Consider the following 25206-nt stretch of genomic DNA (forward strand, 5'->3'; position numbering starts at 1 on the left):
CTGTCTCCTGAAGTCCACGATCAGCTCCTTCATTTTGTTGACGTTGGGTAAGAGGTTATTTCCCGGCACCACTCCCCCAGGGCCCTCACCTCCTCCCTGTCGGCTGTCTCGTCATTGTTGGTAATCAGTCCTACCACTGTTGTGTCATCTGCAAACTTCTTGATTGAGTTGGAGACATGCGTGGCCACACAGTCATGGGTGAACAGGAAGTACAATAGGGGGCTGGGCACTCAATCTTGTGGGGCCCCAGTGTTGAGGATCAGCGTAGCGGAGGAGTTGTTTCCTACCTTCACCACCTGGGGTCGGCACGTAAGGAAGTTTAGGACCCAGTTGCACAGGGCGGGTTTCAGACCCAGGGCACCGAGCTTAGTGATGAGCTTGGAGGGTACTATGATGTTGAGCTGTAGTCAATGAACAGCATTCTTATATAGGTTTTCAGTGCAATGGTGATTGCGTCATCCGTGGATCTGTTGGGGCAGTAAGCAAATTGAAGTGGGTCTAGGGTGTCGGGAAAGGTGGAGGTAATATGATCCTTAACTAGCCTCTCAAAGCACTACATGATGACAGAAGTGAGTGTGGCACCGTGTTTTCCTCGAAGCGGGCAAAGAAGGTGTTTAGCTTGTCCGGGATCAAGGCATCGGTGTCTGTGACGTGGCTGGTTTTCCCTTTATAATCTGTGATTGTCTGTAGACCCTGCCACAAACGTCTCTTGTCTGAGCCTTTGAATTGCGACTCCACTTTGTCTCTGTACTGACGTTTTGCCTGTTTGATTGCCTTACAGAGGGCATAGCTGGACTGTTTGTACTCGTCCATGTTCCCAGTCACCTTGACGTGGTTAAATCAGTTTTGAGTGAATGCTGCCATCTGTCCAGGGTTTTTGGTTTGGATAAGTTCTAATCGTCACAGTAGGAACAACATCCTCTATGCACTTCCTGATGAACTCAGTCAACGAGTCAGTGTATACGTCAATACTATTCTCAGAGGCAACCCAGACATTTTTATTGAACCTTTATTTTGACATGAGGGGCACTGTATACTTAAGCAAAGACAAGTCCAAATTGTCGGTCCCTAATGACTTCTTGATGTCAATACCTATTAAGGCAGCAAGAAATTCTGTTTCTGTGAGTTGCCAAAAAGATAAACCCTGACTACCATTTCCCAAGTCACGTGAAGTTGACTGATCATCCATCCAGGCAACTGGAGGCTGTATGTGGGAAGAACAGTCAACTGACTGGACAAGACCAGCATGACCACCATTTCTTTCAAAGGGATCACTAACTGAGTCTGTCATTGCGCTAAGGAAGTAATTTGATTGTTTGACCGAGACAGTGCATCTATTTCTCAATTGCCTAAATAGCAGCCAATCAGCTAACGAGACAGTTTGTCTAGTCGTTATCTCAGGCTTGATTTCTTTTCAAGAGGAGGTCTGAGAGTACCATGGGGTAGTTCAGTTTTTGACTCTGAGTTGCTTGAGTTGGCATGTTTATCAGCCAGAGAGGTAAAAATGGATGAGAAGTGCTCTGAAATAAAATACTCTATCCCGGTCAGCGTGATCAAAACAATCTTGAAGCATAGATTCCGATTGGTCAGATAAATACTGAACAGTCCTTACAACAGGTACTTCCTGTTTAAGTTTCTGCCAGTACCACAGTGTTAAGCCTTATTTCAAAACACTTCCAATGATATTATCAGTTTCAGCCTTATTTCAAAACACTTCCAAGGATATTATCAGTTTCAGCCTTATTTCAAACACTTCCAAGGATATTATCAGTTTCAGCCTTATTTCAAAACACTTCAGGGATAATTATCAGTTTCAGCCTTATTTCAAAACACTTCCAGGGATATTATCAGTTTCAGCCTTATTTCAAAACACTTCCAGGGATATTATCAGTTTCAGCCTTATTTCAAAACACTTCCAGGGATATTATCAGTTTCAGCCTTATTTCAAAACACTTCCAGGGATATTATCAGTTTCAGCCTTATTTCAAAACACTTCCAGGGATATTATCAGTTTCAGCCTTATTTCAAAACACTTCCAAGGATATTATCAGTTTCAGCCTTATTTCAAAACACTTCCAGGGATATTATCAGTTTCAGCCTTAGTTCAAAACACTTCCAGGGATATTATCAGTTTCAGCCTTATTTCAAAACACTTCCAAGGATATTATCAGTTTCAGCCTTATTTCAAAACACTTCCAGGGATATTATCAGTTTCAGCCTTATTTCAAACACACCTTCCAGGAATATTATCAGTTTCAGCCTTATTTCAAAACACTTCCAGGGATATTATCAGTTTCAGCCTTATTTCAAAACACTTCCAGGGATATTATCAGTTTCAGCCTTATTTCAAAACACTTCCGAGGATATTATCAGTTTCAGCCTTATTTCAAAACACTTCCAGGGATATTATCAGTGTTTCAGAGCCACATATTTAAAATAGTAAAAGAGCCACATGCGCATAATTTCAAGAACATTTCGAATAACAAAGCCACTCCTGTTCACAAGTCCAGCTGCATGCTGTAATAGGGCGTCTAGTTTGATAAAATATGATTTTAAACCTGGCTAGATAAGCAGAGTAGACAGCTTTCGACTGTAGAGTCTGACTCAAAGTGTGATTGGACTGAACAGGGTAAATCCCACATACTTTTAATGCTGTAGGATTCTGTTACTGCCTGCTGACCAGAGTAGATTTACACACACACACGCCACCCACTATGGTGTGTGTGTGTGTGTGTGTGTGTGTGTGTGTGTGTGTGTGTGTGTGTGTGTGTGTGTGTGTGTGTCCATTAATGGGAAGTAAATGGTACATGTTGAGTTTTTGCGTACTCAATGACTTCCCTCAATAACACAGTTTCAAGTTTCCATATATTTAATTGAAGAATGTTCTGGTTCAAAGCTATGGGCCTTCATTTATGGACAGATAGAGCTGTATAATTGACATTCTTAGGATAGCTGTGATTCCAGACCACAGATTCCTGCGGTAGTCATGTTCTCTCTCTGTGTGTGTGTGTGTGTGTGTGTGTGTGTGTGTGTGTGTGTGTGTGTGTGTGTGTGTGTGTGTGTGTGTGTGTGTCACAGCATTGTGGTCTCATGTCCCCACAGTGAGTCAGGGTGTTTTGCCAAGTGGCTTTAGTTCCATCTATCATCATGTCTGGAGCAGGAGATCCCAGGGTACTGTAGAAAACACTGTCTGGAGAACAAGCTGAGTGTGTGTGAGTTTGAGATTGTGTCCGAAGAAGTTTGAGAAGTGCATTAAGTGTGTGAATGGGTTTTATCACATAGGAGTGTGTCTGAGTGTGTGTCTGAGCGTGTGTCTGAGTATGTTAGTGTGGGACAAAAGCCTTCCAGACACCATTCATCTCTCCACCCCCCTTCTCAAATCAGTACATCCAAGGACTGTTTCCAACATGAAAAAAGACCACAGGTGACAAACATGAGATTAAAGTAGGCACAGAGGAATCAATCAGGGTCAGGACACACACACACACACACACACACACACACACACACACACACACACACACACACACACACACACACACACACACACACACACACACACACACACACACACACACACACACACACAAACACACACACACACACACACACACACACAAACAAACACACACACACACATATTGATTCCTCTGTCCTCCAGCCCAAGCCTGAGTCCTTCATCCATCGTTCCCTCTCTATCCCTGCCTCTCTATCCCTCTATCCCTCCCCCTCTCTCTCTCTCTCTATCCATCCCTCTCTATCCCTCCATCCCTCTCTATCCCTCCCTCCCTCCCTTTCGCTCCATCCCTCCTTTTCCAGTCAACCAAGCAAAGATAAACAATCTCTATAAGTAGCCTTGACATGGAGAATCAATGCCTGTCGTCGACCCATTCATCAGGTGTCTGTCTCTGTGTGTATAATATAATCAATAGTTGTAATTCTATTCATTAGGCTATGGGTTTTCATGTGGGCTGAGAGAGACAGGGTGACATACACACAATGGAGTCTCCTCTAAGGACACATGCTCTATGAGACAGAAAGACTCATGTTGTAGTCACCAGGAAACAACCGAGACATTTTCACAAACAACTGCATTACTATCAGTGTTAAAAGCATAACATTTTTACCAAAACCTCTCATTATGTGAGGTCCTTGAGAAGACGGCAATAATTTACAAGTTTAAAATAAACCGTATGTGTGATTTACATCTGCAGTAAAATGTAGAGCCCTGTTCTATGTGAAGTACTGAGAATGTTACGGCATGGTCGGTTTTTGGAAAGAAATTGGCTGTATCTTTACAGTTGCCAACAGTCAGACCCCCTAGTGAGATAAATAAAAAGACTGAGTCCGTCTAACACAGATACACAGTACACTAACCTCTCAGGGGCTGAGACCCACAGTCCTAACAGGTCTACCAGGAACAGACTAACTAACTAACTACAGACCCACAGTCCTAACAGGCCTACCAGGAACAGACTAACTAACTAACTACAGACCCACAGTCCTAACAGGTCTACCAGGAACAGACTAACTAACTAACTACAGACCCACAGTCCTAACAGGTCTACCAGGAACAGACTAACTAACTAACTACAGACCCACAGTCCTAACAGGTCTACCAGGAACAGACTAACTAACTACAGACCCACAGTCCTAACAGGTATACCAGGAACATACTAACTAACTACAGACCCACATTCCTAACAGGTATACCAGGAACAGACTAACTAACTACAGACCCACAGTCCTAACAGGTCTACCAGGAACAGACTAACTAACTAACTAACTACAGACCCACAGTCCTAACAGGTCTACCAGGAACAGACTAACTAACTAACTACAGACCCACAGTCCTAACAGGTCTACCAGGAACAGACTAACTAACTAACTACAGACCCACAGTCCTAACAGGCCTACCAGGAACAGACTAACTAACTAACTACAGACCCACAGTCCTAACAGGTCTACCAGGAACAGACTAACTAACTAACTACAGACCCACAGTCCTAACAGGCCTACCAGGAACAGACTAACTAACTAACTACAGACCCACAGTGCTAACAGGTCTACCAGGAACAGACTAACTAACTAACTACAGACCCACAGTCCTAACAGGTCTACCAGGAACAGACTAACTAACTAACTACAGACCCACAGTCCTAACAGGTCTACCAGGAACAGACTAACTAACTACAGACCCACAGTCCTAACAGGTCTACCAGGAACAGACTAACTAACTACCAACAGACCCACAGTCCTAACAGGTCTACCAGGAACAGACTAACTAACTAACTACAGACCCACGTCCTACACAGTCTACCAGGAACAGACTAACTAACTAACTACAGACCCACAGTCCTAACAGGTCTACCAGGAACAGACTAACTAACTAACTACAGACCCACAGTCCTAACAGGCCTACCAGGAACAGACTAACTAACTACAGACCCCCAGTCCTAACAGGTCTACCAGGAACAGACTAACTAACTAACTACAGACCCACAGTCCTAACAGGTCTACCAGGAACAGACTAACTAACTAACTACAGACCCACAGTCCTAACAGGTCTACCAGGAACAGACTAACTAACTAACTACAGACCCACAGTCCTAACAGGTCTACCAGGAAACAACTAACTAACTACAAGACCCACAGTCCTAAACAGGTCTACCAGGAACAGACTAACTAACTAACTACAGACCCACAGTCCTAACAGGTCAACCAGGAACAGACTAACTAACTACAGACCCACAGTCCTAACAGGTCTACCAGGAACAGACTAACTAACTAACTACAGACCCACAGTCCTAACAGGTCTACCAGGAACAGACTAACTAACTAACTACAGACCCACAGTCCTAACAGGTCTACCAGGAACAGACTAACTAACTAACTACAGACCACAGTCCTAACAGGAACAGACTAACTAACTAACTACAGATCCACAGTCCTAACAGGTCTACCAGGAACAGACTGACTAACTAACTACAGACCCACAGTCCTAACAGGTCTACCAGGAACAGACTAACTAACTAACTACAGACCCACAGTCCTAACAGGTCAACCAGGAACACACTAACTAACTAACTACATACCCACAGTCCTAACAGGTCTCCCAGGAACAGACTAACTAACTACAGACCCACAGTCCTAACAGGTCTACCAGGAACAGACTAACTATATACAGACCCACAGTCCTAACAGGTCTACCAGGAACAGACTAACTAACTACAGACCCACAGTCCTAACAGGCCTGCCAGGAACAGACTAACTAACTACAAACCTACAGTCCTAACAGGCACCCCAGGAACAGACTAACTAACTACAGACCCACAGTCCTAACAGGTCTACCAGGAACAGACTAACTAACTAACTACAGACCCACAGTCCTAACAGGTCTACCAGGAACAGACTAACTAACTACAGACCCACAGTCCTAACAGGTCTACCAGGAACAGACTAACTAACTAACTACAGACCCACAGTCCTAACAGGTCTACCAGGAACAGACTAACTAACTACAGACCCACAGTCCTAACAGGTCTACCAGGAACAGACTAACTAACTAACTAACTACAGACCCACAGTCTTAACAGGTCTACCAGGAACAGACTAACTAACTACAGACCCACAGTCCTAACAGGTCTACCAGGAACAGACTAACTAACTAACTACAGACCCACAGTCCTAACAGGTCTACCAGGAACAGACTAACTAACTAACTACAGACCCACAGTCCTAACAGGTCTACCAGGAACAGACTAACTAACTAACTACAGACCACAGTCCTAACAGGAACAGACTAACTAACTAACTACAGACCCACAGTCCTAACAGGTCTACCAGGAACAGACTAACTAACTAACTACAGACCCACAGTCCAAACAGGTCTACCAGGAACAGACTAACTAACTAACTACAGACCCACAGTCCTAACAGGTCTACCAGGAACAGACTAACTAACTACAGACCCACAGTCCTAACAGGTCTACCAGGAACAGACTAACTAACTAACTACAGACCCACAGTCCTAACAGGTCTACCAGGAACAGACTAACTAACTACAGACCCACAGTCCTAACAGGTCTACCAGGAACAGACTAACTAACTAACTACAGACCCACAGTCCTAACAGGTCTACCAGGAACAGACTAACTAACTAACTACAGACCCACAGTCCTAACAGGTCTACCAGGAACAGACTAACTAACTAACTACAGACCACAGTCCTAACAGGAACAGACTAACTAACTAACTACAGACCCACAGTCCTAACAGGTCTACCAGGAACAGACTGACTAACTAACTACAGACCCACAGTCCTAACAGGTCTACCAGGAACAGACTAACTAACTAACTACAGACCCACAGTCCTAACAGGTCAACCAGGAACAGACTAACTAACTAACTACATACCCACAGTCCTAACAGGTCTACCAGGAACAGACTAACTAACTACAGACCCAAAGTCCTAACAGGTCTACCAGGAACAGACTAACTAACTACAGACCCACAGTCCTAACAGGTCTACCAGGAACAGACTAACTAACTACAGACCCACAGTCCTAACAGGTCTACCAGGAACAGACTAACTAACTAACTACAGACCCACAGTCCTAACAGGTCTACCAGGAACAGACTAACTAACTACAGACCCACAGTCCTAACAGGTCTACCAGGAACAGACTAACTAACTAACTACAGACCCACAGTCCTAACAGGAACAGACTAACTAACTAACTACAGACCCACAGTCCTAACAGGTCTACCAGGAACAGACTGACTAACTAACTACAGACCCACAGTCCTAACAGGTCTACCAGGAACAGACTAACTAACTAACTACAGACCCACAGTCCTAACAGGTCAACCAGGAACACACTAACTAACTAACTACATACCCACAGTCCTAACAGGTCTACCAGGAACAGACTAACTAACTACAGACCCACAGTCCTAACAGGTCTACCAGGAACAGACTAACTAACTACAGACCCACAGTCCTAACAGGCCTGCCAGGAACAGACTAACTAACTACAAACCCACAGTCCTAACAGGCCTACCAGGAACAGACTAACTAACTACAGACCCACAGTCCTAACAGGTCTACCAGGAACAGACTAACTAACTAACTACAGACCCACAGTCCTAACAGGCCTACCAGGAACAAAGTAACTAACTACAGACCCACAGTCCTAACAGGTCTACCAAGAACAGACTAACTAACTACAGACCCACAGTCCTAACAGGTCTACCAGGAACAAAGTAACTAACTACAGACCCACAGTCCTAACAAGTCTACCAGGAACAGACTAACTAACTAACTACAGACCCACAGTCCTAACAGGTCTACCAGGAACAGACTAACTAACTAACTACAGGCCCACAGTCCTAACAGGCCTACCAGGAACAAAGTAACTAACTACAGACCCACAGTCCTAACAGGTCTACCAGGAACAGACTAACTAACTACAGACCCACAGTCCTAACAGGTCTACCAGGAACAAAGTAACTAACTACAGACCCACAGTCCTAACAGGTCTACCAGGAACAGACTAACTAACTACAGACCCACAGTCCTAACAGGTCTACCAGGAACAGACTAACTAACTACAGACCCACAGTCCTAACAGGTCTACCAGGAACAGACTAACTAACTAACTACAGACCCACAGTCCTAACAGGCGACCAGGAACAGACTAACTAACTACAAACCCACAGTCCTAACAGGACTACCAGGAACAGACTAACTAATTACAAACCCACAGTCCCTAACAGGCCTACCAGGAACAGACTAACTAACTACAAACCCACAGTCCTAACAGGCCTACCAGGAACAAAGTAACTAACTACAGACCCACAGTCCTAACAGGTCTACCAAGAACAGACTAACTAACTACAGACCCACAGTCCTAACAGGTCTACCAGGAACAAAGTAACTAACTACAGACCCACAGTCCTAACAGGTCTACCAGGAACAGACTAACTAACTAACTACAGACCCACAGTCCTAACAGGCCTACCAGGAACAAAGTAACTAACTACAGACCCACAGTCCTAACAGGTCTACCAAGAACAGACTAACTAACTACAGACCCACAGTCCTAACAGGTCTACCAGGAACAAAGTAACTAACTACAGACCCACAGTCCTAACAGGTCTACCAGGAACAGACTAACTAACTACAGACCCACAGTCCTAACAGGTCTACCAGGAACAGACTAACTAACTACAGACCCACAGTCCTGACAGGTCTACCAGGAACAGACTAACTAACTAACTACATACCCACAGTCCTAACAGGTCTACCAGGAACAGACTAACTAACTACAGACCCAAAGTCCTAACAGGTCTACCAGGAACAGACTAACTAACTACAGACCCACAGTCCTAACAGGTCTACCAGGAACAGACTAACTAACTACAGACCCACAGTCCTAACAGGTCTACCAGGAACAGACTAACTAACTAACTACAGACCCACAGTCCTAACAGGTCTACCAGGAACAGACTAACTAACTACAGACCCACAGTCCTAACAGGTCTACCAGGAACAGACTAACTAACTAACTACAGACCCACAGTCCTAACAGGAACAGACTAACTAACTAACTACAGACCCACAGTCCTAACAGGTCTACCAGGAACAGACTGACTAACTAACTACAGACCCACAGTCCTAACAGGTCTACCAGGAACAGACTAACTAACTAACTACAGACCCACAGTCCTAACAGGTCAACCAGGAACACACTAACTAACTAACTACATACCCACAGTCCTAACAGGTCTACCAGGAACAGACTAACTAACTACAGACCCACAGTCCTAACAGGTCTACCAGGAACAGACTAACTAACTACAGACCCACAGTCCTAACAGGCCTGCCAGGAACAGACTAACTAACTACAAACCCACAGTCCTAACAGGCCTACCAGGAACAGACTAACTAACTACAGACCCACAGTCCTAACAGGTCTACCAGGAACAGACTAACTAACTAACTACAGACCCACAGTCCTAACAGGCCTACCAGGAACAAAGTAACTAACTACAGACCCACAGTCCTAACAGGTCTACCAAGAACAGACTAACTAACTACAGACCCACAGTCCTAACAGGTCTACCAGGAACAAAGTAACTAACTACAGACCCACAGTCCTAACAAGTCTACCAGGAACAGACTAACTAACTAACTACAGACCCACAGTCCTAACAGGTCTACCAGGAACAGACTAACTAACTAACTACAGACCCACAGTCCTAACAGGCCTACCAGGAACAAAGTAACTAACTACAGACCCACAGTCCTAACAGGTCTACCAGGAACAGACTAACTAACTACAGACCCACAGTCCTAACAGGTCTACCAGGAACAAAGTAACTAACTACAGACCCACAGTCCTAACAGGTCTACCAGGAACAGACTAACTAACTACAGACCCACAGTCCTAACAGGTCTACCAGGAACAGACTAACTAACTACAGACCCACAGTCCTAACAGGTCTACCAGGAACAGACTAACTAACTAACTACAGACCCACAGTCCTAACAGGCGACCAGGAACAGACTAACTAACTACAAACCCACAGTCCTAACAGGACTACCAGGAACAGACTAACTAATTACAAACCCACAGTCCTAACAGGCCTACCAGGAACAGACTAACTAACTACAAACCCACAGTCCTAACAGGCCTACCAGGAACAAAGTAACTAACTACAGACCCACAGTCCTAACAGGTCTACCAAGAACAGACTAACTAACTACAGACCCACAGTCCTAACAGGTCTACCAGGAACAAAGTAACTAACTACAGACCCACAGTCCTAACAGGTCTACCAGGAACAGACTAACTAACTAACTACAGACCCACAGTCCTAACGGGCCTACCAGGAACAAAGTAACTAACTACAGACCCACAGTCCTAACAGGTCTACCAAGAACAGACTAACTAACTACAGACCCACAGTCCTAACAGGTCTACCAGGAACAAAGTAACTAACTACAGACCCACAGTCCTAACAGGTCTACCAGGAACAGACTAACTAACTACAGACCCACAGTCCTAACAGGTCTACCAGGAACAGACTAACTAACTACAGACCCACAGTCCTAACAGGTCTACCAGGAACAGACTAACTAACTAACTACAGACCCACAGTCCTAACAGGCCTACCAGGAACAAAGTAACTAACTACAGACCCACAGTCCTAACAGGTCTACCAGGAACAGACTAACTAACTACAGACCCACAGTCCTAACAGGTCTACCAGGAACAAAGTAACTAACTACAGACCCACAGTCCTAACAGGTCTACCAGGAACAGACTAACTAACTACAGACCCACAGTCCTAACAGGTCTACCAGGAACAGACTAACTAACTACAGACCCACAGTCCTAACAGGTCTACCGGGAACAGACTAACTAACTAACTACAGACCCACAGTCCTAACAGGCGACCAGGAACAGACTAACTAACTACAAACCCACAGTCCTAACAGGACTACCAGGAACAGACTAACTAATTACAAACCCACAGTCCTAACAGGCCTACCAGGAACAGACTAACTAACTACAAACCCACAGTCCTAACAGGCCTACCAGGAACAAAGTAACTAACTACAGACCCACAGTCCTAACAGGCCTACCAGGAACAAAGTAACTAACTACAGACCCACAGTCCTAACAGGCCTACCAGGGACACAGTAACTAACTACAGACCCACAGTCCTAACAGGCCTACCAGGGACAAAGTAACTAACTACAGACCCACAGTTCTAACAGGCCTACCAGGAACAAAGTAACTAACTACAGACCCACAGTCCTAACAGGACTACCAGGAACAAAGTAACTAACTACAGACCCACAGTCCTAACAGGCCTACCAGGAACACAGTACCTAACTACAGACCCACAGTCCTAACAGGCCTACCAGGGACACAGTAACTAACTACAGACCCACAGTCCAAACAGGCCTACCAGGGACACAGTAACTAACTACAGACCCACAGTCCTAACAGGCCTACCAGGGACACAGTAACTAACTACAGACCCACAGTCCTAACAGGCCAACCAGGAACAAAGTAACTAACTACAGACCCACAGTCCTAACAGGCCTACCAGGAACAAAGTAACTAACTACAAACCCATAGTCCTAACAGGCTACCAGGAACAAAGTAACTAACTACAGACCCACAGTCCTAACAGGCCTACCAGGAACAAAGTAACTAACTACAGACCCACAGTCCTAACAGGCCTACCAGGAACAAAGTAACTAACTACAGACCCACAGTCCTAACAGGCCTACCAGGGACACAGTAACTAACTACAGAGGGCTGTAATATCTTTCCAGTTTTCAGACCTCACGTCTCAAAACCCATGAACATAAAACTGTCTTTCATTAACAAGCAGCAGAGAGACGCATAGCTCTCCATGTGTAAGTAATGAGAAGTGTGTGTGTGTGTGTGTGTGTGTGTGTGTGTGTGTGTGTGTGTGTGTGTGTGTGTGTGTGTGTGTCAGGACTGGAGTGGCTCATTAACCAAGCATTAGTGTTGGCCTTGATATCCACCAGTCTGCCTCCCTGTAATAGAAACTGATTTTATAATGAACTTCAAGAGCTCACATCAGACCTGCTGTGGAGAATTACAGAACAGACCTCTCTCCTTCTTTCCTCCCCCTCCTCTCACTGATCCACCTCCCATAAACCCGCCTGGGGTAGTGGGCCGAGAGAGGGAGCAGAAGGATGAGAAGAAGAGGCAGGAGAGGGAGACGGAGGGAAAGAGGGAGGAGAAGTGAAAAGAGGAGGAAGGGAAGAGAGAGACTGCAGTGAGGAGAGAACTTCAAACAAAGCTCTGGCGGGTAGGAAGGAGGAACTGAGGGAGGTGAGGAGGTGAGAAGAGAGGAGGGAGAGGGAATAGAGGTGTGGCAAAAGAGAAAAACTACAACATTTATTCAGATTTATTCTGAGGATGAATACTGTACATGTTCACTATTGTATGGTGAGAAACTAATGAAATCTCTATGTAACAGTAACAATAAATGCAGTGGAGAGAACATTGTGAGTAGAGCTATATATCTTTCACCTTCCTCTCTATGTGCTAATGTGCCTGTAGTGCTGCTGGCTCTAGCAGAAATCTTATTGGTTACATAGATCAAGGCACAGGGACACTAGAAGGACATTACCAGAGAGAGAGAAATTACTTCGGAGGAGTTTATGGGTCATTAAGGGACGCCAGGCAAAGATAGACAACTTGTCTATGGGTCTCATTGCCCCCTAAAGAGCCTGGGCTGTTTATAAATACCCACCCAGCAAGGGTCAGGACACACACACACACACACACACACACACACACACACACACACACACACACACACACACACACACACACACACACACACACACACACACACACACACACACACACACACACACACACACACACACACACACACACACATACACACACACACACACTAACCCAGCATGTTCCCTAATAACCCTGACCCATTTACAGTGGCTGGGTGAAGCTAAGAAGTAATATCTTTTGATACGCAGCAAAGCCAGGCAGGCAGGCATAACATTTCTGCTTTAAAAGTACCCTGCCAGAAGAGTCAAAGGGCATCACATCTTTTTGGCCCCTCAGTGACCGAGGTTTGATCCTGAAATGATGGTTCTGTACTACAGTAAGTAATAGACACTGTATGAGACTCTGTCCTTACCTTGCATTCTAGGGATTTACAGAGAGCTTCCAGAGCCCAAGGTTAGAAGGGGTTCGTATTTGGTGCAGATATCAGTGCTGATAATAGGGATGTAAACTAACACACACACACAAACAACCAGATGTGGATATCCCTAGATTCCACTAAAATATATCACCTTACTCGGCCTCCCCTGAAGGGGCTTATGGGTAACAGCGGTGATGTGTTTAGGCCAGCTAATTGGCAACATACTGTACAAGAGACTGTGGTACTTACATCTCAGCCATGGTGTCAGGAAGGTTGGCTGGTATAGCTGTGAGGCCTTTTCCTCTGCAGTCCACAATATTGTTACTACAGGTACACATGGCAGGGCACGAACCTCCTCCTAGGCTGCAGGGCTGCAAGCCGGAGCTCTCTGAGTGACCTGGAGACAGAAAAAGAGAGAGAGTGGGAAAGAGAGGGAGGGGAGAGACAGGGAGGGGGAGAGGTTCAAGTCCTGCTAAGGGTGGCCAGTCTAAGCAGGATTACAGAATAGGCAGCAGACTGATCAGACCAGGGGGATTTGTAGAAAAGAGAAAGTGGTGTGTGTGTCCATTCCTGTCTGTCTGTCTGTCTGTGTGTGTGTGTGTGTGTGTGTGTGTGTGTGTGTGTGTGTGTGTGTGTGTGTGTGTGTGTGTGTGTGTGTGTGTGTGTGTGTGTGTGTGCCTTCTGTGTTGAAGAGAAACTCTCCCAGTCCCACACACCAGCGTTAAGGCTTTCACCAGTGTTAAGGTTTTCACCAGCGTTAAGGCTTCCACCAGTGTTGAGGCTTTCACCAGCGTTATAAGGCTTTCACCAGCGTTAAGGTTTTCACCAGCGTTAAGGTTTTCACCAGCGTTAAGGCTTCCACCAGTGTTAAGGTTTTCACCAGCGTTAAGGTTTTCACCAGCGTTAAGGCTTTCACCAGCGTTAAGGCTTTCACCAGCGTTAAGGCTTCCACCAGCGTTAAGGTTTACACCAGCGTTAAGGTTTTCACCAGTGTTAAGGTTTTCACCAGTGTTAAGGCTTTCACCAGCGTTAAGGCTTCCACCAGCGTTAAGGTTTACACCAGTGTTAAGGTTTACACCAGTGTTAAGGCTTTCACCAGCGTTAAGGCTTCCACCAGCGTTAAGGTTTACACCAGTGTTAAGGTTTACACCAGTGTTAAGGCTTTCACCAGCGTTAAGGCTTCCACCAGCGTTAAGGTTTACACCAGTGTTAAGGTTTACACCAGTGTTAAGGTTTACACCAGTGTTAAGGTTTTGACCAGTGTTAAGGTTTACACCAGTGTTAAGGTTTACACCAGTGTTAAGGTTTTGACCAGTGTTAAGGTTTACACCAGTGTTAAGGTTTACACCAGTGTTAAGGTTTTGACCAGTGTTAAGGTTTACACCAGTGTTAAGGTTTTGACATGCATGTAAAGGAAGAGTAACATGTGATATGTCAGATGGTGTATCAGTGTCTCTCTCCTCATTCTCAGTTGGATGTAAACTAGGGGAACCCATCAAAAGTCAGTCGTATCTCATGGCATGCATAATGGACTAGCATGTCTGAATGGTGTGTGAGCTTTTCAGTAGGGATACAACGACATGCATATGGACATCTTTTCAATATTCTCTGTTGATCTTCTCCTGTATCTGTACCTCTGTGTTCTCATCATGTTCTAATTCTAGCTGGAATTCACGGCATTTTGCTAATTCAGGTCCTCTAACCCCCCTCTGTCTCTTCTCTTCCTCCCTCTCCTCCCTGGTCTCTCTCTCTCTCGCTCTCTCTCTCACTTCCTGCTTACGTTTGTTCTCCAAAATCTGAAAATGGCACAATTTGCATACATTATGCACATCCCACTGACATTGTCTCCCGATACCTTTTCAAAATGTAACGTCCTTGTCAAAAACGACAGTGTTCGTGTGTGCCCATTTGTGTGTGTGTGTGTACTGCTCAAGTATTTCCAGCCTAACCTAGAAAAGTGTATGAAACAGACTTTTAAATGGCCTCATTTACTCTGCATTACTAATATGCTGGGTTTCCTACTATGAATATTTGATCTGCTCCCTATCCCTCTGTGTGAGAGTGTGACTGTTTGTGTGTGACTGTGTGTGTGTGTGTGTGTGTGTGTGTGTGTGTGTGTGTGTGTGTGTGTGTGTGTGTGTGTGTGTGTGTGTGTGTGACTGTGTGTGTTTGTGTGTGTGTGTGTGTGTGTGTGTGTGTGTGTGTGTGTGTGTGTGTGTGTGTGTCTGTGTGTGTCTGTGTGTGTGTGTGTGTGTGTGTGTGTGTGTGTGTGTGACTGTGTGTGTTTGTGTGTGTGTGTGTGTGTGTGTGTGTGTGTGTGTGTGTGTGTGTGTGTGTGTGTGTGTGTGTGTGTGTGTGTGTGTGTCTGTGTGTGTGTGTGTGTGTGTGTGTGTGTGTGGGTGGGTGGGTGGGTGGGTGGGTGTGTGTGTGTGTGGGTGGGTGTGTGTGTGTCTGTGTGTGTGTGTGTGTGTGTGTGTGTGTGTGTGTGTGTGGGTGGGTGGGTGGGTGTGCGTATCCTGGATTATTGATGACAGGAGAAAGTCCTACTGCTCAATGGGACTAAGACAGATCTCGGGACTAGCAATGGCAATCAGCCCAGCTCTCTCTCTTTCCCACAGACCTAGAGGTTATTAATGGTGCTAGATAGACTCTATGGTAGTGGTATTCAAACTTTTCTGGGGACCACATTTTTTCCCCAACAATTCTTTGCGCCCCCACCCCAAATCTAATGACACAATCTTAAAATCTGTAGATTTAGATTTTTACATTAACAAATAACCTTCAATTCAATGCATTTTTATCTCTTATCAAAATGAAAAGAAACCAACAAATAAATGTACTTTTATTTATTTTTAAATCTAATATGAATTTGTTTATATGTATATACATCTATACACTAAGTATTGCAAAAATGAGGAATACCTTCTGCCCTCAGAACAGCCTCAACTAGTAGGGGGATGGACTCTACAAAGTGTCGAAAGCGTTCTACAGGGATGTTGGTCAATGTTGACTCCAATGCTTCCCACAGTTGTGTCAAATTGGCTGGATGTCCTTTGGGTGGGGGACCATTCTTGATACACACAGCAAACTGTTGGGTGTGAAAAACCCAGCAGTGTTGCAATTCTTGACACAAACCGGTGTGTCTGGCACCTACTACAATACCCCTTTCAAAGGAACTTAAATATTTTGTCTTTCCCATTCACCCTCTGAATGGTACACATACACATCCATGTCTCAATTGTCTCAATGCTTAAAAATCCTCTTTAACCTGTCTCCTCCCCTTCATCTACACTGATTGAAGTGGATTTAACAAGTGACATCAATAAGGTATGATAGATTTCACCTGGATTCACCTGGTCAGTCTATGTCATGGAAAGAGCAGGTGTTGTTAATGTTTTGTATACTCAAGTGTATATATATATTTTGGTGACCCCACTGCAGTTCCCTCGAATACCACTGCTCTATGGCATATCTAGCTGTCTTTGTGTTTCTGAACACTATGCCTGGCTCTACTGATTCAGATCACATACTACATTATTACACACATTACCCTGCTGACTCGTAGCTTGTGGAGGCGCCTGCATGTGTGTGTGCATTAGACCAGTCATTCTGATTCAAATCACATACAAGGCATTACACAGTAAAACTCCTGGCACCAACCCACGGCCCATTGCGCTAATGACAAACGTTTAACTACTTACCTCTAGACTGCTTTAATGGATTAATAAAACTACACAGATATACTGATACTGAGTCCACGAGTCACTATGTGTAACAAATCAGATGCAAATTCAAAGTATCATTCACTGTGTGTTTGTGTGTGTGTGTGTGTGTGTTTGTGTGTGTGTGTGTTTGTGCGTGTGCGTGTGTGTGTGTACACGAGTGCGTGTGTGTTTGTGTGTGTGTGTTTGTGTGTGTGTCAAAATCCCAAAACGATGTTATCAATGCATTTCAGTGAGCTGCTTTTCTGTCTGTGTGATCTTAGCTCTGCTCTGATCTAACATGCAGGGATTTTGACAGATCGTGGATCAGGTGTTATACAGAGCACAGCTCTCCTGATCCAACATTGAGCATTTGACATGGTTTGTGGTTTCCCTCCCTCTCTCTCCCTCTCTAAAACAGTCCCCCCCCCCACTCTCTCATTTAGACAGGAAGTGTGTGTTTGAGCAGGGGACCGATTGCCAGTCAGCCGTGAAGCTCAGAGCTATATGGACTTCCGTGGGTCTCCCCCCGAACAACACCATCACTCCCCCCTCCAAGTAACGTCACCCCGCCCCAAATCCCCCGCAGGTGTCCCTGTCTGGCCACAGAAAGCTAACACAAACACATAAACATCCACACACACAGGGAAAGAAACATGAGTATGTGCCAGCGAGCCAGTCTCTAATGATCGTTTCAGAGGGAGTTCATCTTCTGGTCAGTGCTGCACTCAAGACAGAATGGTTGTGTGTGTGTTTGCATGTGTGTGTGTGTGTGTGTGTGTGTGGTGAGTGGTGTGGTGTGTGTGTGTGTGTGTGTGTGTGTGTGTGTGTGTGTGTGTGTGTGTGTGTGTGTGTGTGGTGAGTGGTGTGTTTGTGTGTGTTTGCTTGTTTGTAGAAGTCAGTGTGTGTGTCTGTGTGTTATACAAAGTGTTTGTTATCTGTGAAACTGTGAAGTTCACATCTATTAAACTGCAAAGACAAGTCTCCAATACCTGAGTTAAACCATGTAACACTAGCACTGAACTAATGGGCCTCATTTTACGCCTGTATCATTTACTACGATGACAAATCTAGCATTTCAACATCTATGCTTTCCCCCCTCTCTCCCATACCCTCTTACTCGGTCTATCTCTCCTTCACTCCCACCCTCTCTACCTCTCTCCTCCTCCATCTCCTTCCACCCCTCTCTCCCTCCTGTCATGAGTGAATTACTCCACACAATATCCTGTGACTCTCCCAGTCTCCATCCTATATCATCCCAATCAAGTTGTATACAGTATGTGTGTGGTTGTGTTTGACTCCAGCACTGCGCTGCCAGAACAACTCTACCAGCAGCTCCAGCCTGCTCTTTCTACTCTCAGAGATACATATACAGATCTATGGTAAATCTAACTCTAATAGGGACCCTAGAATTCACAGCATAATTATGTTAACATCTACCCTGGACTCTGATGAGACATCATCACTATTGAGATTCTAGCCCATCCCTCATCTTACACCCACCACTTTATTCTTCCCTCTCTCCTCCTCTCCTTCTACCCCCCTCTGTTTGTTGAATCGCTACACTCCCACGCTTTGGAACCCAATTCCTGGGTGATGAATAGTTCATGTTCTGTGCTGCTGCCCCGCCGCATGGCTGTGTAAAAATCCCAACCATGGAGAACAAAACAAGCACATACTGTACATACAGGAACGCTCACACACACAAGACAGCTGTGGACGGTCAGTCAGCAGTGATAACCCAGCCAGGCCAGGACAGGTGTGGACGGTCAGTCAGCAGTGATAACCCAGCCAGGCCAGGACAGGTGTGACGGTCAGTCAGCAGTGATAACCCAGCCAGGCCAGGACAGGTGTAGACGGTCAGTCAGCAGTGATAACCCAGCCAGGCCAGGACAGGTGTGGACGGTCAGTCAGCAGTGATAACCCAGCCAGGCCAGGACAGGTGTGGACGGTCAGTCAGCAGTGATAACCCAGCCAGGCCAGGACAGGTGTAGACGGTCAGTCAGCAGTGATAACCCAGCCAGGCCAGGACAGGTGTAGACGGTCAGTCAGCAGTGATAACCCAGCCAGGCCAGGACAGGTGTGGACGGTCAGTCAGCAGTGATAACCCAGCCAGGCCAGGACAGGTGTGGACGGTCAGTCAGCAGTGATAACCCAGCCAGGCCAGGACAGGTGTGGACGGTCAGTCAGCAGTGATAACCCAGCCAGGCCAGGACAGGTGTGGACGGTCAGTCAGCAGTGATAACCCAGCCAGGCCAGGACAGGTGTGGACGGTCAGTCAGCAGTGATAACCCAGCCAGGCCAGGACAGGTGTAGACGGTCAGTCAGCAGTGATAACCCAGCCAGGCCAGGACAGGTGTAGACGGTCAGTCAGCAGTGATAACCCAGCCAGGCCAGGACAGGTGTGGACGGTCAGTCAGCAGTGATAACCCAGCCAGGCCAGGACAGGTGTGGACGGTCAGTCAGCAGTGATAACCCAGCCAGGCCAGGACAGGTGTAGACGGTCAGTCAGCAGTGATAACCCAGCCAGGCCAGGACAGGTGTAGACGGTCAGTCAGCAGTGATAACCCAGCCAGGCCAGGACAGGTGTGGACGGTCAGTCAGCAGTGATAACCCAGCCAGGCCAGGACAGGTGTGGACGGTCAGTCAGCAGTGATAACCCAGCCAGGCCAGGACAGGTGTAGACGGTCAGTCAGCAGTGATAACCCAGCCAGGCCAGGACAGGTGTAGACGGTCAGTCAGCAGTGATAACCCAGCCAGGCCAGGACAGGTGTGGACGGTCAGTCAGCAGTGATAACCCAGCCAGGCCAGGACAGGTGTGGACGGTCAGTCAGCAGTGATAACCCAGCCAGGCCAGGACAGGTGTGGACGGTCAGTCAGCAGTGATAACCCAGCCAGGCCAGGACAGGTGTGGACGGTCAGTCAGCAGTGATAACCCAGCCAGGCCAGGACAGGTGTGGACGGTCAGTCAGCAGTGATAACCCAGCCAGGCCAGGACAGGTGTAGACGGTCAGTCAGCAGTGATAACCCAGCCAGGCCAGGACAGGTGTAGACGGTCAGTCAGCAGTGATAACCCAGCCAGGCCAGGACAGGTGTGGACGGTCAGTCAGCAGTGATAACCCAGCCAGGCCAGGACAGGTGTGGACGGTCAGTCAGCAGTGATAACCCAGCCAGGCCAGGACAGGTGTAGACGGTCAGTCAGCAGTGATAACCCAGCCAGGCCAGGACAGGTGTAGACGGTCAGTCAGCAGTGATAACCCAGCCAGGCCAGGACAGGTGTGGACGGTCAGTCAGCAGTGATAACCCAGCCAGGCCAGGACAGGTGTGGACGGTCAGTCAGCAGTGATAACCCAGCCAGGCCAGGACAGGTGTGGACGGTCAGTCAGCAGTGATAACCCAGCCAGGCCAGGACAGGTGTGGACGGTCAGTCAGCACTTAGAAGCTTGTAACTATCACTACAACTCATGTATTCACACCAAATCCAAGGGCAGTGTTCAGTACAATATCATTGTGTGATTTGATGTAAAGGCATGCCCTACTGTAAGTTAGAGGCTATAGATACAATCTGCCAGCTAGAGATAAGTCAGGACCTATAGATCAAATCTGCCCTGGGGCTTCTAGCTATGAGGCAGGTATCAGTGGTGATTCCCTGGAGAGACTAACGCACCATCTGGTCCTGTGACTGTCCCCCCCCCCCCCCCCCCCCCCCTCTCAGTTTGATTCTGGCTGAATGTCAAACTGCTCTCTCTCTCTCTCTCTCAAACTCTCTCACTTTCTTTCTATTTTTTATGTCCTCTATCTCTCTTTTATGATTTCACATCAGTCAAAAGCTCTTCTCTCTCGCTCTCTCTCTTTCTTTTATGTGTCTCTGATTCATGGCTCTACCAGCTGTCCCTGTGTGTGTGTGTGTGTGTGTGTGTGTGTGTGCTTGCGCGTGTGTGCATTGTGCTATGAAAGACAGAGTAGCGAGGGAGTTGTCAGTGAAAGAGGGTACCCCATGCCAGCAGTGTTTTTCACAGGGCAGGGTTCTGGCAGTCAGTCCAGCTGCTGAGAGCTGGAGCTACATAAAAAAGCTGGGACAGCCTGAGGGCTTGCCTGGGGTGATGCGGCCCTCATGAGTCTATGGGTCTATGTGTGTGTGTGTGTGTGTGTGTGTGTGTGTGTGTGTGTGTGTGTGTGTGTGTGTCATGTGTGATTCAGGTGAGAAGTTAACAGACTGACAGGACAGATCCACTTGGGAGATGCAGCTGGAACAATGACTAACAGAGATGTATGTGTGCCAGGCAGGTTACAGAAAGACCTTAGCTATGTGGTGAAATCAATGGCCTATTCTACTGTCCTTTGTCAACAGATGTGAAAGGACTGTTGGTTGAAGCATAGGTTCATTTGAGGCTATCATATTGGGTATACTGTACTGTCCTATCTGAACAGGGGTAATAGTGTGCCTGAGAGTTGGAATGGTGTTTTTGTATGTGTGTGTGTGTGTGTGTGTGTGTGTGTGTGTGTGTGTGTGTGTGTGTGTGTGTGTGTGTGTGTGTGTGTGTGTGTGTGTGTGTGTGTGTGTGTGTGTGTGTGTGTGTGTGTGTGTGCGCGTGTTACCTGAGCAGGTAAACTCATGTTTCTGTATCTCGGCCACGTTGAGTCCTCTAAGCGGGGCTGGAGCTGTACACTGAGTGAACAGACCAATTGTAGGCCTTTGTCTTAACCACTGGGCCAACCAGGAGAGGTGACAGTCACAGTGCAGATTGTTGGAGTGGAGACGGCTGGAAAGAGAGAGAGAGAGGGGATAGAGAGAGAATATTTTATTTTATAATATAATTTTTTATATTGTAAATATCCAAAGTAAGCTTTGGCAATATGTACATTGTTACGTCATGCCAATAAAGCGAATTGAATTGAATTGAATTGAATAGAGAGAGGATAGAGAGAGAGAATAGAGAGAGAGAGGATAGAGAGAGAGAAAATAGAGAGAGAGAGGATAGAGAGAGAGAGAGAGAGAGAGAGAGAGAGAGAGAGAGAGAGAGAGAGAGAGAGAGAGAGAGAGAGAGAGAGAGAGAGAGGGGACTGTTAGAGTATAAAGGGGGTCATTCATAAAAGGTACTGATAATCTCTCTGCAACTATCTAAATCTCTGTGATGGAATTTCAACCAATGTATAAAAGTTGTAGCACGTGAAAGTGTCTGACAAGAAAGTGAGTTGATCATTTCAGAGAAGTTGCGTGCAGTGGCAACCACCATTGAAATCCCCTTTCTCATTGACAATTTTAATCCTCCTCTTGAAATGTTTCCTAAAATGTGGAGACTAAAGCCTTAACCCTAAACCACACCCCCTAGGTTCAGATATGTTTCCAAACCCATGACTGTCTATTCTTCCATAGTGCCATTATCTCTCCCAGCTTGGACTTAACGGAGCGTTCTAAACTAGACATTCTAAGTGGAAGATTCTAACCAAAACATTCTAAACTGAACATTGTAAATGAAGCATTCCTGGAATGCTCCCGTTGTCCAGAATAACTCTTAGAGCTGTGGTGGGAGTCTGGAACACACACACACAAACGCACACACAAACAACAACCCATAACCCCACTGGAAGCAAAGCAGCACAGAGACCACAACAAGAATGACATTGCGGTCTCTCTAAGTATCCCAGTGAGCATAATTGATTTAATTCGTATATACATAATTTCATATTTTGTCATTATATTTAGACAATAGGCTTGGGGGGGTTGGTGTATTTCTGGGTTAGTTTTTGTTGTGTGTTCCTCAGATTTAGAGCTATAATGGGTTCTGGCATGGTTATAGACCTGATGTGGGTTATGGCCGTCAACCAAAACTCCATGGAACGACTGACTCTATCTCTTCTCATTCAGATGATAGGACTGTTTAAATCTGCTGCTACATGGGACACTAAATTATGAATGGAAAACAGGACTGGTTTATTTTATAACAACTTAATATATCTCAAAAGGGATTGGTTGAGATTCTATTTTATTCTATCTACTCTATTCCTTTCTATGCAAACAAATAAGAATCAATTATCCTCAGTCATAGTTTATTATGTATGAAACCTTCAGTCGTACAGTGAAGTTGTGGTATATATTTTCCCATAGCGGAGGGAGTGATGCGATGGTTATTTGATCTCTGCTTCCTTGTGGAAAGCTGATCTGAGTCAGGTTAAAGCAGACTGTCATGTTGAACACATTACTCTTCTCATGACACGGTTTCAGAGAGATGGATCACCAAGTAATCTTCCCAACACCATACATCTAGATCAGAATACACACCAGGATTATCATGACACACATGATGAAGGAGAAGATGAGACAAGTAAGAGGGGGAGAGGGGGAAAGGAGAAAAGAGAGAGAGGTGGGTGAGGAAGGGAGAAACAGAAAAAGGGAGAGAGAAAGAGAGAGAAAGAAAGAAAGAAAGAAAGAAAGAAAGAAAGAGAAAAAGGGGGAGGGAGGGAGGGAGGGAAGGGAGGGAGGGAGGGAGGGAGCCTGGTAGTGTGTGACTTACAAGGTGCGTAGTTTGGGCATGTGGTTGAAGCTGGAGACTGGGATGCTGCTGATGTTGTTGTTGTTCAGAGTCCTGGAAGAGACAGAGAGAGAAGAGAGGGAGCGGAAGAGACAGAGAGAGAGAAGAGAGGGAGCGGAAGAGACAGAGAAAGAGAAGAGAGGGAGCGGAAGAGACAGAGAAAGAGAAGAGAGGGAGCGGAAGAGACAGAGAGAGAGAAGAGAGGGAGCGGAAGAGACAGAGAAAGAGAAGAGAGGGAGCGGAAGAGACAGAGAAAGAGAGAGAGGGAGCGGAAGAGACAGAGAAAGAGAAGAGAGGGAGCGGAAGAGACAGAGAGAGATAGAGAGGAGAGGAAGAGACAGAGAGAGAGAAGAGAGGGAGCGGAAGAGACAGAGAGAGAGGAAGAGAGGAGGCGGAAGAGACAGAGAGAGAGAAGAGAGGGAGCGGAAGAGACAGAGAGAGAGAAGAGAGGGAGCGGAAGAGACAGAGAAAGAGAAGAGAGGGAACGGAAGAGACAGAGAGAGAGAAGAGAGGGAGCGGAAGAGACAGAGAGAGATAAGAGAGGGAGCGGAAGAGACAGAGAGAGAGAAGAGAGGGAGCGGAAGAGACAGAGAGAGAGAAGAGAGGGAACGGAAGAGACAGAGAGAGAGAAGAGGAGGGGAGCGGAAAGAGACAGAGAAAGAGAAGAGAGGGAGCGGAAGAGACAGAGAGAGAGAAGAGAGGGAGCGGAAGAGACAGAGAAAGAGAAGAGAGGGAGCGGAAGAGACAGAGAGAGAGAAGAGAGGGAGCGGAAGAGACAGAGAAAGAGAAGAGAGGGAGCGGAAGAGACAGAGAGAGAAGAGAGGGAGCGGAAGAGACAGAGAAAGAGAAGAGAGGGAGCGGAAGAGACAGAGAGAGAGAAGAGAGGGAACGGAAGAGACAGAGAAAGAGAAGAGAGGGAACGGAAGAGACAGAGAGAGAGAAGAGAGGGAGCGGAAGAGACAGAGAAAGAGAAGAGAGGGAACGGAAGAGACAGAGAAAGAGAAGAGAGGGAGCGGAAGAAGGAAGAGACAGAGAAAGAGAAGAGAGGGAGCGGAAGAGACAGAGAAAGAGAAGAGAGGGAGCGGAAGAGACAGAGAAAGAGAAGAGAGGGAGCGGAAGAGACAGAGAAAGAGAAGAGAGGGAGCGGAAGAGACAGAGAAAGAGAAGAGAGGGAGCGGAAGAGACAGAGAGAAGAGAAGAGAGGGAGCGGAAGAGACAGAGAGAGAGAAGAGAGGGAGCGGAAG

General features: G+C 46.3%; 1 protein-coding gene across 9 annotated transcripts in view; it reads right to left on the reverse strand.

The window, feature by feature from the left end:
• The window catches only part of LOC115153405 (slit homolog 1 protein), a 166661-nt gene that overhangs the window by 48954 nt on the left and 92501 nt on the right, over nucleotides 1-25206 (reverse strand). For all 9 annotated transcript variants that reach the window (XR_003867690.1, XM_029698828.1, XM_029698826.1 and 6 more), the window contains exons 7-9: nucleotides 23945-24016; nucleotides 22029-22192; nucleotides 13978-14125 (exon numbers count right to left, since the gene is read on the reverse strand). Coding sequence is in view for 8 of the 9 variants with exons in the window: in XM_029698828.1 (XP_029554688.1) it covers nucleotides 13978-14125; nucleotides 22029-22192; nucleotides 23945-24016 (384 nt within the window). In the remaining variant the exon portion in view is untranslated. The remainder of the gene's footprint in view (nucleotides 1-13977; nucleotides 14126-22028; nucleotides 22193-23944; nucleotides 24017-25206) is intronic.

This window comes from Salmo trutta, chromosome 18, assembly GCF_901001165.1.
Source record: "Salmo trutta chromosome 18, fSalTru1.1, whole genome shotgun sequence".
In the NCBI taxonomy this organism is placed as follows: Eukaryota; Metazoa; Chordata; class Actinopteri; order Salmoniformes; family Salmonidae; genus Salmo; species Salmo trutta.